Source organism: Lethenteron reissneri, chromosome 18, assembly GCF_015708825.2.
Source record: "Lethenteron reissneri isolate LAM-NWPU_2019-01 chromosome 18, ASM1570882v1, whole genome shotgun sequence".
Lineage (NCBI taxonomy): Eukaryota > Metazoa > Chordata > Hyperoartia > Petromyzontiformes > Petromyzontidae > Lethenteron > Lethenteron reissneri.
In genome coordinates, this window is record NC_083796.1 from 7,839,728 (window position 1) to 7,856,184 (window position 16,457).

A 16,457-nucleotide genomic window follows, 5' to 3' on the forward strand; every position below is an offset into this window, starting at 1 on the left:
AACCACGCGGCACCAGAAGTCACATTAAAAGTATATTTAATTTATTATACGTTAAAAATACTATATGGCTCTCAATGAAATATATTTAGAAATATTTGGCTTTTATGGCTCTCCCAGTCAAAAAGGTTCCCGACCCCTGGCTCAGAGGCAGGAGAGGGTGGGGGGGGGGAGGTCTTCTCAGTGACGTTGCCCGTCTGGGCGGACCTTTAGGCGGAGTCACAAACTCTGTGAGCGCCTCCACCACCACCACCCAACCACCGTAGGAAAGCAGTAGGACTTGGTCGGGGCAGTGGCTGAACGAGCCGTCGTCATTCAATTGTCGCATCCATCGCAGCGATTTTTCCCTTGCCCCCGTGTCGCTTTCTCGAGACTGAACAAGCCGCAGTTGCGTGTGACCAGGGCCAGGTTTCAGAGGGCCCTCTGTGGCACCAGGTCTGGTGGTTTCAGGACGGAATTGTGACCAGATCCAGGTGCGCATAGTGGGGGGCATCGGGGACCGCGTTCGTTTCGAGGTTATCCTGCGGACCATCTTGGGACAACGTGTTGGGACGAGGGTCTTCCATCTTCAGTAAAAGATTCGGGTTGTTTTGACCGACGTGATCGCGGCACAAGGAAGGTTTGCATCACGGCCACGTCCAGGTGGAGTTGGTTAGTGCGGCGGTGTGGACAAGGTTCCGGATCTTCGGCGCTGCCGCGTGGTCGTCGTCCACATCGAGGGGAGGCGGGTGGTGGGTTCGGATATCGGTGACCACGTCGGAAGGTAAATGCCGCTGTGTGTGTGTGTTTGTGTGTTTGTTTGTGTGTGTGCATGCGGACGTTGGACACTTCACGTGGCCTCAATGTGCACATGGCCTGGCACAAGCGTCGTGGTGACGTCACCGCCACTTAGTGGCGAATGGCGGTTGTTGTTGTGTGTGTTTGTGTGTCTGTGTGTTTGTGTATCTGTAATAAGGTAGGGGCACTGATAAGGGGTTGACAGGTATGCAGTAGCGTAGTGTATAGTAGTGTGTATTGTAGTGTATAGTAGTGTGTATTGTAGTGTATAGTAGTGTGTATTGTAGTGTATAGTAGTGTGTATTGTAGTGTATAGTGGAGTGTATAGGAGTGTATAGTGTAGTGCATAGTGCAGTGAAAAGTTGTGTATAGCGTGTAATGTAATGTATAGTGTAGTGAAAAGTAGTGTATAGTGTAGTGTATAGTAGTGTATAGTGTGTAGTCGTGTATAGTGTAGTGTATAGTAGTGTATAGTCGTGTATAGTGTAGTGTGTAGTATATAGTGTAGTGAAAAGTAGTGTATAGTGTAGTGTATAGTAGTGTATAGTGTCGTGTATAGTAGTGTATAGTGTCGTGAAAAGTAGTGTAGTGTATAGTCGTGTGTAGTGTCGTGTATAGTGTAGTGTATAAAGTAGTGTATAAAGTAGGATATAGTGTAGTGTATAGTGTAGTGTATAGTGTAGTGTATAGTGTAGTGTCGTGTATAGTGTAGTGTATAGTGTAGTGTATAGTGTAGTGTATAGTGTAGTGTATAAAGTAGTGTATAGTAGTGTAGTGTATAGTGTAGTGTATAGTGTAGTTAGGGGCACTGATAAGGTGTTGACAGGTTAGCAGTATCTATGTTTTACTGAGCACTGGTGTGGATTAGTAGTGTTATTGTAGTGCAGTACATCAAAATATTGTGTTCATTGAGGTGTGTGCAGTACTGTGTATCTAGGTAACTCAATATCACTTCAGTGTTGTGTGTTGTACTCTCGTGCTGTATACTGCAACACTACAGTACACACACACATACACGTGTGTGCGCTGCAAACAGCATGTGTATAGTACACATGCATATATTGCATAGTATTGTATAGGTACGTCTGTTTATATTTCAGCACGTACTCTGTACAGGAATGACGTGTATAAGACATGTATTGTATACTTACACAACATGCTGTACATGTGTATGGATATGTATTGAATTGTATATTTGTATAACTACGTATAGGTATTGGCTATACACCGCGTGTATAGTATAATGTCTGCATACTGTACATATATGTGTACTGCACATACAAAAAATGGGAATGCTTATTTGATGTGTTGCACGCATACAAAGCGCTGTACGTATCGCTATATGCACCGTATGTGTACACGATTGTGGTTTTTATCATGTTGTATGTGGTGCTTTGCCTATGCCAGAGAGTACCGTCAAAGAGAGTAGGTCATACAACACTCACTGTACCCTCATCATGTCATGTGTGGTGTCCACGACACACGTGTTTGATTGTGCAACATCTACAGTGCGAGGTGATATACTGTGTTATGATTAGGGACACTCACTGCATCATATGCTTGTTTCATAGATCAAGATATTAAGGTGATTAAATGTTGTGGTTATGCAAAGTTTGGTCAAGTTTAAAAGCCTGTATGGTAAAATACATTTCAGTACAATGGAAATCCAGCCCATGCTTCTCAGCCTCTAAAACTAGCGTACTATCATATTTAGCAATATGACAAAGGTTGAGTTTTAACACAGAGCAAAGGTTGTATGTTTATATTACACAACAGTACGAGGTCCCATGATGATGAAGTATATATCTAATTTGTCTTCTTAATATAGCGCTTCTGTATGTGGGAATTGAGTTTAAAAATGAAATGCAACATACCACTGTGCCTTAACAAGAAAGGTATTAATAATTCTAGATTTGAAGCTTTCGTGACTGCAAGGATTCATATTCTTAGGTTTTTTTCGGTAAAGTCACGTAGGTAAAACATTAAAATTAATAAAAGTAAAATCAAATAAAAATCACGACGTTTCGGAGGCAACACAAGCTTCCGTCTTCAGGTGGAACCGTCACATCCACAACAGCTGTATCAAGTAAATGAGAGATTGCAAGAGCTACCACTCCGTATATATAATGGTTGGAGAGGGGGAAGGGCCAAGTACGGCACACTTTTTATTCATATGGTAAGGTGAGGCTTAAGAGGGTGAGCCTTTGTTATGGAGAGGTACGGTTTGTGCCTAAACCTGGCCCACATAACAAACAGTGTGAAAAGGAGAAAACCACTAAACATGGTAAAACAAGCCTGGCTGTCTATCAATAACCTTCCATGAGATACGAATGAGAAACACAGATGCTGACGAAGAAAACATGCAATAAAAAGCTGAAAGATGTGCAAAGCAGCATAGAGAAGAGAGGTACGTGCTAGGAATTAAACTAAGAATCAGGACGAAGAACACACGGTGGCTTACGGGACATATGCAAGTTAATAAAAATGGGCCTTTGGACACGTTGCGAGAAGGGTCAATGTTTGTTTTTAAATCGTTGGCACCTTACGTAGCCAACCCTGCAAATCGGAGGTGAAGTACAACAAACTAAAGACAAAAAGCAGCTATAAAGTTTTCATTCTGGATTTAAGAGGGCATAGCTCCGGTGACTTCCTAATGTCGAAAGGAAGAGCGTTCCAGACGGCCACAGAGCGCATTTGAAGGCGTGCAATGCAGGGGCCATCTTTGTTCGATGGTTAGGTTGTTAGATGGTTAGGTTGTTTGATGGTTAGGTTGTTTGATGGTTAGGTTGTTTGATGGTTAGGTTGTTTGATGGTTTGGTTGTTTGATGGTTTGGTTGTTTGATGGTTAGGTTGTTTGATGGTTAGGTTGTTTGATGGTTTGGTTGTTTGATGGTTTGGTTGTTCAATGGTTAGGTTGTTTGGTGGTTAGGTTGTTTGATGGTTAGGTTGTTTGATGGTTAGGTTGTCTGATGGTTAGGTTGTTTGATGGTTAGGTTTTTTGATGGTTAGGTTGTTTGGTGGTTAGGTTGTTAGATGGTTAGGTTGTTTTGTGGTTAGGTTGTTCGATGGTTAGGTTGTTTGGTGGTTAGGTTGTTTGATGGTTAGGTTGTTTGATGGTTTGGTTGTTTGATGGTTTGGTTGTTCAATGGTTAGGTTGTTTGGTGGTTAGGTTGTTTGATGGTTAGGTTGTCTGATGGTTATGTTGTTTGATGGTTAGGTTTTTTGATGGTTAGGTTGTTTGGTGGTTAGGTTGTTAGATGGTTAGGTTGTTTTGTGGTTAGGTTGTGCGATGGTTAGGTTGTTTGGTGGTTAGGTTGTTTGATGGTTAGGTTGTTTGGTGGTTAGGTTGTGCGATGGTAGAGGTTGTTTGATGGTTAGGTTGTCTGATGGTTAGGTTGTTTGATGGTTAGGTTTTTTGATGGTTAGGTTGTTTGGTGGTTAGGTTGTTATATGGTTAGGTTGTTTTGTGGTTAGGTTGTGCGATGGTTTGGTTGTTTGATGGTTAGGTTGTTTGATGGTTAGGTTGTGCGATGGTTAGGTTGTGCGATGGTTAGGTTGTTTGATGGTTTAGTTGTTTGATGGTTTGGTTGATTGATGGTTGGCCAGTAGTTGAGATGAAGGCTGGAGAGGCAGCTAAAAGATTGAATTTCCACCAAGACAACGTCCACCAACCATATAGTTGGATCGATGAAATCATCTCAAAATGCAGATGGACAATAGTAGCACTGGACCATATATATCTACAATAGTGTACAGTACTACTACTGTATAATGAACAGACAATGCTATTTGTACTTTAAATAAACAGGATTTGTTTCACCACGTACAAATGAAATTAGATGTTGGTCCATCAGTCTATATGCCTTCTGGATGAATGTTTTCCAGAAGCATTTGATGAAGCACACGACCCCTGATAGCTTTTGACTTAATATAGTGTGTGATATATGCAATGTTTTACACTGGCACCTGCTGCTTGGGACAGATTTCCATTTCAATGAAATGGGTGTACCCCATACTTTTTGTTAATTTGCCCATAAACTTTTTGTTAATTTACCCATAATTGGTATGTATGTTGAACTTCTTCCGCACCGTACGTAGCTAACCGTGCCAATTGGAACGTTTTACGACAAAAAGGGATAATTCGTAAGGACCAAAGTCTGCCTTCTTGTCTCATTGAAATTGAGTGTGGATCAGTCATAGCTCTGCTTTTCTCACATGCGGCGTCTCAGACCGAGAGAAGGGGACACGCACGAAGTGACTGGGCAGGGACAAGTTCACCTTCACCCCCCTCCAAGATCTCTTATATTCTTTTGAGTCACTTGGCAACGGCATGGTTCACCCACCCGATACCTGCCACCTCCCGCTGTGCGATTAAAGAAACTATTTATGCGTACGTTGTGCTGAAGCGCTATGAAGGTGTTACCTCGTTCGCCTGGAGAAGAGTGGGTGTGTAAAAAAAACGACCTATGAATGTGACATTGCATCACCGCAGCCTGTATTTTGTTTGTTACCCGCAAAGGTATTTATGACAGCCAATTGCCTTGAAGTATGCAATATATGGGCTGTTGCTGCCAACTTATTTAGCTAAGGGGCCATGCAGTGGTTTTGGTGCGTTCAGAACCACCGGCTGATAATTCAGCTTACGTGTATGAGACATAGTGACCGCCCTGTTTTTTGGCTCCTGACCCATGCAGCCCCTCCCATGGCAAGTGTTCACCAGGTCAAGCAGATCTGGTGAATGCCCAAATGTGCAGATTTCCAGCAGCACTGTCAACAGCATGGATACGCAAGGCTATAGGACATGTGTTTGTACAGTTGCTTATTTGTTGCTGTACCTTTTAGCATCAAAAATAGCATCCAGTGGTTCTAGTTTCTCGTCGCTCTCAAGTTCTAGTAACTATCAAGTAAGGACATGGTTTTGAGAAAGGGAACACTCGATGGTTTGTGCCCTCCTTTCTCATCAAAGCCTACGTTTTAGCTTTGGATGGGCAGCCTGTGTGCGTTTCATTCATGGGGCGCAGCCACATTCCGTTACCAAGAGCTACAGAACACAGCGTGTTGATGTTTGCAATGCATCTTGTGCAAAACAATATAAGTGTCACTCCTCCGTTGGGTTCCTGCTTTCACCCCCTGGAGGGGCCAACACTAAACATGACCGATAAGTGTCTTGGCTTTTTCACCTTTCAAAACCACTGGTCTGCTTTATTATTGAGCATTCCTTTCAGCGAGCGTGAGTGGAATAATGCCCACTGGGCACCCAGAAGAGGTGATCGGAAAATTACCTTGGGAAGGCTGAGTAGCACTGCTTCTTGTCGACACTCACACGGAGATGTAACATGAGTGGATCAAGTCTGCAAAAGCCGCCCATTCGGATTCTTTGACCACTAGCCGGATCACCTTGAGACGCTATAGTCTGTGTTTGGTCATGGGTTTGCGATTTGAGGTGGGTAGCGAACAGAGCTATCAGAACAAATGCCCGCTTGTTGAATGGACTGGCCGGTTGAAAGCTACTGATCCTTATCACTTCCTTGGAGATTGCTTTTCTGAATAACTGACAGACCACTCCTCTCCCATCTGCCACCCCCTTCGCACCCGGCCTCCCACCTCTGTAGGTGGTCGTTGTCCTTTTGCCACCATTAGCCCCCCCCTCCTCTCACTCAGGACCTGTGCCAAGCTTGTGGCCAAACATTCCGCTTGTTTGATTTGTAGCAGGTTTCTTTATGCGTTTGTGTGCATGTGCCTGCACTCCACCATCCCACCGGCTGTTCTCCAGGGATGCTTTTCATATACACTGCATTTATACTCGGGTATGTGTGTCTGTTAATTGTAAGCAGTGGCAAAGTGGTTAGTGCACTGGGTTACGAATCTGGCAACCTGAGTTTGATTCCTGGCCACGGCTAACACGAGCGGTGAATGATATCTGAACATGCCCTAGGCCTCCCATTAGTTATCTCAGCCGTAAATGAGTAGCGGATGCAGTGTATAAATATCAGCACTGGGGAGACAAAGTTGGTTGGGCATGGTGCTGGCGACAACCTCGTGCTGTGCTGATCTTACTAGGCCCTCACGAACAGCACTTGGCCCAACAGCCTATACGGCTATACGGGAGATCTATATCTTTATTATGGCGGCATTAACTTTCTCATTGTCAGTTCGTGGAGAACACTTACATGTCCAACCAGTCTCACTGTCTTAAAATCCTTAGATCTTGTACGTCACTCGTATTTAAAACGAATTATTATTGTGCCTTGTGCAGGGAGTGGTGGCTGGAAAGTAAGAAGCACAATTTTCTTCCGGTACTATTGATAATTCTCAGTATGCCCATCAGTGGAATTGGGGCTTATACTTCTGGTGATGTACAGCCCTTTATCATTCTGCTACGGCAAGTAGGCCTCCCTATGCCTTTTGAATGTGGGGGGGGGGGGGGGGGGGGCTGTTTGACCATGTTTCACCACGCTCATGAGTGCAGATTTATGAAGAGAGGGGCTAGGACTTATTCAGATATCACTCACTCACCACTGATGTAAACCATGGCCGGAAATTGAACTGATCACCGGGTTCATAGTGCAGTGCTGCAACATCGCTCCACATCTCACTTGTCCCATCTAGCGTACAATGACTACCAGTTGTTATGTGACAGTACTTAGGAGACAAATTACACACAAGATCGCACTCATTAAAAACAAATGAACCACAATACCTTGCTGATCTTGGAAAGGAGCATAAAGCATTACGCGAACTCCAGTCATCTTCGCAGTGGCTTTTGGCTAGCCATAGAACAAAGACGGTCCATGCATCGCATGTTTTAATTTAAGATGCGCTTCTGCGGCTGTCTGGAATGCTCTTCCTTCCGATATTAGGAAGCCACTGAAGCTATGCACTTTTAAATCTAGATTGAAAACTAATTCCTGTAGAACTGCTTTTAGTGTTTATTTTGTTCTTCTCCCCGCACCTCCTATTAGCACGGTTGGCTATGTACAAAAAAGGTGGGGCATGGTGCTAGCCCGATCTCCCCAACCTGCTTATGTTTGTGTGTGTCTTTCTGACAGTCTGTGTGCGGTGTGTCTCACGCAGGGAGGTGTCCCGTGGCCCCGCGCACTGATTGTGCTCCGTGGACTTGCGTGCGTTCCAGGGAGGCCGATTCTGCCTAAGCTCATGTTGTCGGCGATCAAGGGCAAATGGTCTCCGGAATGGCAATTTTCAGGCAGGAGAGCGTGGAGGATTATTATGAGATCGGAGAAGAGCTGGGGAGGTAAGTTCACCTTGCACACAACACCACATGTGGGGCGTGTTCCAGAAACGTGTTTACTCGTGTTTCTTTGATCATTATCTAGTTTAGCATGGGTGACATTTGTTTGGAAAGTTCATGTTCATAATGAGTTTGGTTACGATATTTTGATTTGTGACTTTTCTCTGATGTTGAGGCATAGCTGTGTTACAGTATGCCTCCTATTCCTGGTTGTGGTGCATGCCAGGCTAGTGCATTGTTGATGGTGAGGCAACATTTTTTTTAAGGATGTTGGCTTGCTTAAGTTTGGCTCTTTAGAAATGTAACTCGCAATATAGGTGGCCAAGGGGATACAAGAAACTGGTATTTTGAGTAAAATAATAAATGACACATTCACAGGAATATTAAAACACGCAAATAACGTTATCAAATGCAGTGCAACGTGGTCTTTAAGACATCTTTACAGCACTGCCTGACAAACAAAGTATTTGAATATAAAGCCTTTGTGTTGCTAGCTGTAATTGAGTTAATGTTTGTGCCCACTCTTGCAGGTAATTACGATTCCTGTTCTATAATGCTTTGTCATGTTGCCACTTTTGTAACCGTATATTGTGTGCAAACATGTAAAATACCTTTTGCCTAACACAAACACTGCTCTGTTATTGAACTTTATGATGAGTGCAGTACTGCACTCAACACAGGCCTCCCGTACACACTACCCATTCACTATTGTCCTAGGGATGTCTTTGTAGTAATTGTGTGTATAATTTTTATATATATTACGTTCACATTTTGCTTCATGCCAAAGTTGGTACTGAGAAATCTTTGTCTAAACAGCTGTAATGGGACTAGTGTTTGGACATCTCTGAACCCTGATTTGAGTTGAACCGCTCAGTGGCTGTCACAAGGAAAGTCATGTGCTCCTGAGATAAATAAAAAACTGCATCATATTGCATGTATGTTGAACTTCTATTGCACCATACGTAGCAACCGTGCTGATGGGAGGTGCATGTTATTACCAGTAGGTTCGTTTGTTAACCAAGAATATATGCAGTTTTACTTTTAACCCATTAGAAAAATCTATAGTGTACGTGACTCCTAGTATTGAACAGGTGAGGTCAAGTTGTCGTCAATACGAGAAAATAAACTGTTGTGATTGTGCCTTTTCAGAAGGTCCGTTACTGCAACTGGCAAATGTGTTCCATGAAACTTATCCGCCGTCCTTGTTTGTGTCTCCGCCGCCTACTACTCTTCGTTTTGAACTTGTGGCGCTGAGCGAGCAAGTGATGGGCCGTAGAATTGTGGTCCTATAGTGGCGTAGCTATTGAATGTGCAGGCTGTGCAGCTGTACTGCGGACCACCGACCAGAAGTGCCCAAGCACCGGGTTACAAAGAAGGGGGATAGGGGGCTCCCGATTTGACTGTTTGCTTAGTGCTATGCTGTAACGAACGACGCTCGTTTTTTCCCCATCCCCACAACGGTCACGCTTGGCCTTTCTGTATTTGACGCGATTGCCTGAATGAGAAGTCTCAGTGGTTTGGACTTTTTGTTTTTTCATGGCCAACCGGCCACTGTTGAGACTGTCATGTTCGGGTTACGCAGGTTTTCCGCTCGACAGAATCCCCCCACTGTACGTCCAAGATAATAATGCACCAACCTCATCTCCAGTTGCAAATGGTAATGCTCCTCTGTAGCCTGGCCCACAGCATCTCTACATCTCTGTATTAGCGCTCCCTTTCTTGCTTTCCTATCTTCTCAAAAGCAGGTGATGACAGTAGGCAGCACTTTTGTGCTGGTACTGATGGATCGTTTTTGTTTTTTATTCGGACACCTTTTGCTAACTGGCATCTCGTGTCAACAAGACTTCCACCACAGCTACTGTGCTGCAGCATACAACATGATAAACTTTAGTGTTTTGTGAAAAAAAATGTGTCCCCAATTGTAAATAAAATTCAGTACTTATCCTTGTTTTGGCGAGATGAGTCCACATAGTACACTACATTAACTGTTTGAATAATATAGTTATTTATATTTAACACTTTTAAAAAGCCATCTTATGGAAATGGGTACAAATGAATATGCTGGCATCATCAACATTTCAGATTTCTTTGTCATTGGCTGAACGTGGATTTGAAAATAACTATTAGTGTAATCAGGCTAATTGATGCATTGTGAAGCTAACCATTGCATTAAAGAAAAAAAATATCAAAAGTTACATAATTAAAATAATTAAATGTGACCAATAGCCATCAACTTGCTGTTATTCGTTTTGCTAATTTGAAGGCATGTACACAAACGATCGCGATAGATGGTGGTGGCTTTGGGTGGTGTTCATCCAGCAGTGAATTGACAAGAGCTGATGATATTAATTCTAGATTTGAAGCTTTCGTGACTGCAAGAATTCATACTCTTAGGTTTTTTCGGTAAAGTCACGTAGGTAAAAATAAAAATTAATAGAAGTAATAATAATAGAAATAATTATTTTATTTCTATTATTACTTCTGTTAATTTTACTTCTATTAATTTTAATTTTATTTTTTACCTACGTGACTTTACCGGGAAAAAAACCTAAGAGTAAGAGCTGATGATACAAGTGACATTCATTTTGGCATGTCAGGCTTGCTGTTGTAAAGCTTAACTTATGCCTTTTTCACGCAAACCTATTAATGTTATATTATTTCAGTATATATTTTCTGCCATCCTGCTGTGCTTGCAGATTAAGGTGCCGAGCTCCCTGCCGATTTAAAAAGCAGATTACATTTTCGCCGTGTTTTCTTGGCCAGGTTTTAATCACCATCTTGACGGCTGTGTCGCCAATTTTTCCGCAACACAGCAGTACCTCCCGAGAGACTTGTTTTCATTTAAAATCACCGGTTTCCAATTAAAAGCAGAAATGCATTAGTCACCTCTTCAATGAAGGTTTAAATTGCTTACAAGCTAAACATCAAGCAAAACTATTTGTATGCAACTAGAGAAAAGATAAAAAGAGCAGTTTTACACTTCTCTGTTTAACAGTCGTAATAATTTATTGTATAAAGTGTTAATTTGACAGCAGCTTTGTAAACTTCTTTGTGGGAGCTCAGCATTAATAACCCATTTTGGGAGCTCAGCATCAATAACCCATTCAGTCACTTTCAAAATGCATTAATACAGCAGTGAAATACTTTTCTAATTCAGGCTTGTGATTCGGTCCAAGAATGGGTTCATGTGGCATCTCGTGGCTGCAGAGGTCACAGGAACCCGTTACGTGTAACATATATCAATGGAAAACATTGCTCTTGCGATCCGATGTGTATATAATAATCAATATTAGCATCTCCGATTAGCACGGTTGGCTACGTGCGGTGCAAAGGAAGTTCAACATACATACAATATTAAATGATGAGTCAATGCATTTTTCACATCAGCCATGTTCTTTCCACTGTTGGGTAAAGACCTTCCCAAGCAATCGCCATCTCTCATGGTCCGGAAATTCAATTAACTATCAAGCTCCTGCACACGAGCTCATCACATCACAATACTCTTGGTGGGAAGTCCTTCTGGGTGTGTTCCCTTTAGGGGCCATCCATTTAGTACGTATGCATGGATGGGGGAGGGGGGGGGTTCACCCAAATGCGTACGCTTGCGTATGGGGGGGTCTACTGGCATGAGTTAGATAGTCCGGCGGTGGACTATCTGTTTGCTTAAACTAGTTAATATCATTAATCCTTGATCGTTTCTGCGTGGATTCAATATCGGCCATTCTATAGGATTCGGGGGGGGGGGGGGGGCGGTGCGTCAGGAAAGTTTTGACAGATTTTTGCGTACCTACTAAATGGATGGCCCCTGAGCTGCTATTCAATCATTAGTCTCGACCACCCTTAGTCATTTCATCTCGCATGTCTTGCCCAAGCCCACTGGCTCTTTACAACAGTCAATGTGTTGCTCTTTGGTTCTTTCGGTAAAGTCGCGTAGAAAGAAAATTTATTAAATAATAGAATCCGACGTTTCGGTCGCAACACAAGCGGTCGTCATAAGGTAGAAAGCAAACCTTGTGAACTTCTAACTTTGAGAGAGAGAACAAAACACGGAGACACACAGACAGACACACACAAGCAGAGAGACAACACAGAGACACACAACATAGACACACAGAAAGCTTCAAATCAAGTCGATGTGTTCTCTAAACAATTGAAGATATATTTTGGCGAGACACACTTGAAAACACATCAAAGTTTGTACAGAATTATTTCAAGGTGGACTCGGATCATAATGATGAAATAGAGGCAGACACAAGAGCATATTGGAGTGCTTTTGGGAAACTTAACTTAACACTGAAAAGTAACACACCAATGTACCCAAGAATAAAGTTAGAATACATGTATATTGCCTGCTCTGGAATATGGATCCGAAACATTGACGTTGACCAATATGATGGTGGAATACTTAAAAGTGTGCAAATAAGTACGAAGAGGTCAGGATTTGAATGACACTTGAGACACAGAAAGAGGAACACAACAGAAGTTAGTGACATCATATTCAAGTGCATTGTTACACGCCTAGAAATAACCTACTTGGCAATTTACATACCCTTACAACCTGTTCTCATGGTACCTGCGGCATCACCACGAGTCGCGGCAACATTAGGGTGGCTGTGACAGGCACCTGTGTTGAACCAGTTCCTACTAAGGTACAAAGCATATAGAATCATAACGCCGTTATGTCTTCATGTATTAATACAATTGTGTTTTAGTCAATCATTTTCTTAGCTTGCCAGACCGATATTATCGAGCATTATTTGTTCAAGCAAACACACTCTGGTACCAGTTTGGATCTTTTTGGTCTCACCGGGCTTACGATGTAAATGGTGCTTGGATAACAGATGTTATTGGCAAGAACACTCCATCTAAACAATGTGGCCCTATTCAATGCAAAACATTAAACATGAGTTTAGTATCCATCATCCTTAAATTCTCTCCTAAACTTTTACGAGATTTATTTTTCCTAACTCCCTTCTAGAATCGGCAGTTATGACAAGCTTTGGCTCGTGCAATTTTTTGGAGTTGCGCAAGTCGCCATGTCCTCGGCACCCCAGGGCAGAAGACCCCTGAGAGGGAGAGGGGGAGAGAGCGCGAGCAGGGTCGGACTGGTATGGTGTTGCTGCTCATCCCACTAGCCGGAGGGCAGCACGGTAAGCACGCCGTGTCCGGTTCATGGCACGGACTTCTTGTCGCACGTTAGCACTTGCCTAGGACTTGGCAGAGGGCAACTTCGAGAAGGGGGTGACACAGACGGCGAGTTTGTCTACATTTATAGTATGCCCGGTATATGTTATGCTTAAGTTTCTATATGTTTTGATTTCTTAAAAATAAATGTTATGTCGCTGGCAGGTATATATTGCCTGGGTGTGGTAGTGACACAGCCCTTAATCCATCTGAGATTGATAAATTGATTACCGCTTTGTGGGGAAATCAACAGTGGTTGTCCTCTGGATAGACTCACCCCTGCCATAGGAATGGAGAAGTTTTACCGCTGGATAAGGTCTGAAAACAAGAGATGAGTACCACCTCATTGCTCATTTGAGGAGAAATGTCGTTGACTTTCGTGGTGCCCATCCGTGTTTCATTTCTGTCTGATGAGGAAGACTACATAATTGAAGGTGGGTCCATTGCCTTTTAATTTAATAGAACATAGTATTTTAAAAGTACTGTAATTGGTTTGACCTGCAATTTTATTCAATGAGAATTAAAAGCAAGCTCATTTATTTACTTTTGTTAAACAATATTAAACAATTTCGATTTAAAGCTTTCGTGACTGCAGGGATTCATCTTCTTGGTTCTTTCGGTAAAGTCACGTAGAAGGGAAGTAATAAAATAATAAAACTAAAACATAATAAAATAATTCTCACGACGTTTCGGCCACAACGCAAGCAGCCATCCTCAGGTGAAGACCAGGTATGGTCTTCATATTATTTTTTATTATTTTATTACTTCCCTTCTACGTGACTTTACCGAAAGAACCAAGAAGATGAATATTAAACAATATATATTTGGGAAACCTAACACAGCTACAGGAAGGACTGGTTTTAAAATCGTTATTCGGTGATTATTTTGTTCGGGGAATTTTTCTTTGTCAAAAATCAACCAATATAGAATGGTGATGCACCTCATTTGGTAATCTTCTAACCTAAAGCAAGCTACGTCATATAGAATACAAGATTACAGATGCTTTTCCACTCATCATTGTTTTAACGTAAACGCTTCCCATAAATTAAAACGGCACATGATCAACGTCGCAAAGGATGGATCAGAACTGATGCAAAATGTATCACATGAAGATGTACGACTAAATGCAACCCGTTTCATGAATTATTCATTATTCTCAGCAGCAGTAGCAGCATCAGCAGCAGGGTGTATTTCAGTGGCGTCGGCTTCATGCCTCAGACCCACAAATGCTGACAAAAGCATTTCCTTTGTTACTTGAAATTCACACAGAATGCATAAAGAATATACACTAGCGGCCACACTGTTTGTGCCAAAGATTGAGCGAGCCAAGTTAATGAAATAAAAAAATAAAGCACAATCCAATTTGTTGAACCTAAATTGTAGGGCTGTAGGAGCGAATCAATTATTGAGTGTGAGCGGTGGCCGGGTGGCTCAGGGGGGGACCGGCACTTTGTCGGAGCACGCATCCGGTACCGTGGAGGTCCTGGGTTCGAATTTGAGCAGCCACCCATGACCAAACTGGAGTCTCAAGGGTCCGTGAGTCGATGGTCACCACCAATTACTGTACTGTACAAAAAAAATGTTATTCTTTTCACTAAATTCTGATTGGTCCTGCTCTGGGGGATTCAAATGTTGAGTTTCTTAGACATGCAAAGGACATCCTGCGCAATGCATTTACAAGGTGTGCACCTCGTGTGGATCAAGAGGCTTATCGGGGTATTCAGAAGTAGTGCTGTGACATTGCCCTTTGGAGGCCATTCTCTGAGACTTATTTCAGAATGTAAATTTCTCCGTCTCATGACATTACGCCTTTCGTGCAATGGGAATGTAATTGGGAGGGGGGAAAAATACGGAAACGATTCGGGCAGCTGACGGAGGGGGGGGGGGCTGGGATCAGCCCCAAAGCTGTGTATGTTGGGGGTGGGTGCTGGGGAGGTGGGGGGAGGCATGGCTGCAGCACTCCCCGAGGAGGAGCCCCCTTAAGCGGTCTGGAGCAGGAGGAGTCCACGCGTGCGGATCTCCGCGTGCTGCGACCGCAGCCGGGCACGTGGCCAGACCGCCCGTTCCCGTGCCCGCTGCACCTCCAATAGTCGTGCTACGTGTGGCAGCTGGACTTGTGGCTCCAAGTCTACAACTCTCGCGGCGTCCCCAGTAAAAGCCAAGGTCTACATTGGCTTTAGTTTATTTTAACCGGGCGGCGAGAACTCGTTATTACATCGAGAGATGGATAGAAGAAGACATGGATCTGATAACATACACAGATTTATGACGTAATTTAAACTGTTCAGCAAGGTAAGTGGGGCCTTGGCAGGACATCTCGCTGGAAGGGATGGTGCTGATGATCATGAATAATAACGGACGGCCAGCCAAGGGATAAGAGCGCATCTGAGAGCAACGCCCATCGAGGAGATGGAATGATTAAATCAGATCGTGTGCAAGTGCGGGGTGTTTTATCACATTGCGGGATCGTGGAGAGGTGGCGACAGTCTGGGGCTGCCTTCATGCAGCAGTAGATTCACCATCGCTGTTTTTGATGATAAAATCATGAGACCAGGATAATCCCATTTACATTTGTGGCCTATGTCATCAACGTGACGATAAAGGAATAAAAGTAAAATCAGCAAGGATAATAAAACAATCGCAGCATAATAACCATGTGACAGAAAATTTTTATCCATATCAACACTCCATGAGATCCAAATTTCCTGTATCATATGCTGGCTTGGTCAGATCCCTTTTAAAACATCGTAAATTCAGAGAAACATTACAAGATAAGAGTATCCATGCTGCGAGAGGGATCCCTCGTCTGCGCGTCTGTGCACCTCCCTGTACCATAATTAAAGTGAGAGAACAGGGTAACACATATAATACAACTGCCCTTTTAAAAGTAAATAAATATATAAGTCTAGCTTAATCGCATCACCCGAACATGAGGTTCGCATCGTGCCACCATATGCAATGGACGTTTTAAGTTTCGGAAATTTTAAATTGGTTGCATTCTAGGATCGAGCATTCGTTAAAATTAACTTACTCCAGATACACCAGGTCCACCGTTTGTTGTGTCGTGTGTTTAGAGACGAGCATCCTTTTATTTTGCGTTTTGCCACCGATGCATTTGAACATCTGTAGCCTGGCTGAATTATCCTTTTAATGCGATGTGCGCCGCTGCATTCACAAGACATGAATACACCACTGCGATATTTTTGCTCGACTGGCTGCCAAGTAGTAGAGGTGGGATCCCTGCTGCTGC

The 16,457-nt window shown here is 43.1% G+C and overlaps 1 protein-coding gene across 1 annotated transcript in view; it reads left to right on the forward strand.

Annotated features, from left to right (window-relative positions):
* Window positions 1-237: 237 nt before the first annotated feature.
* The window catches only part of DAPK1 (death associated protein kinase 1), a 77,341-nt gene continuing 61,121 nt past the window's right edge, over window positions 238-16,457 (forward strand). The window contains exons 1-2 of the mRNA XM_061553668.1: window positions 238-760; window positions 7,849-8,026. Of these exons, the coding sequence (XP_061409652.1) occupies window positions 7,953-8,026 (74 nt within the window). The 5' untranslated portion in view covers window positions 238-760; window positions 7,849-7,952. The remainder of the gene's footprint in view (window positions 761-7,848; window positions 8,027-16,457) is intronic.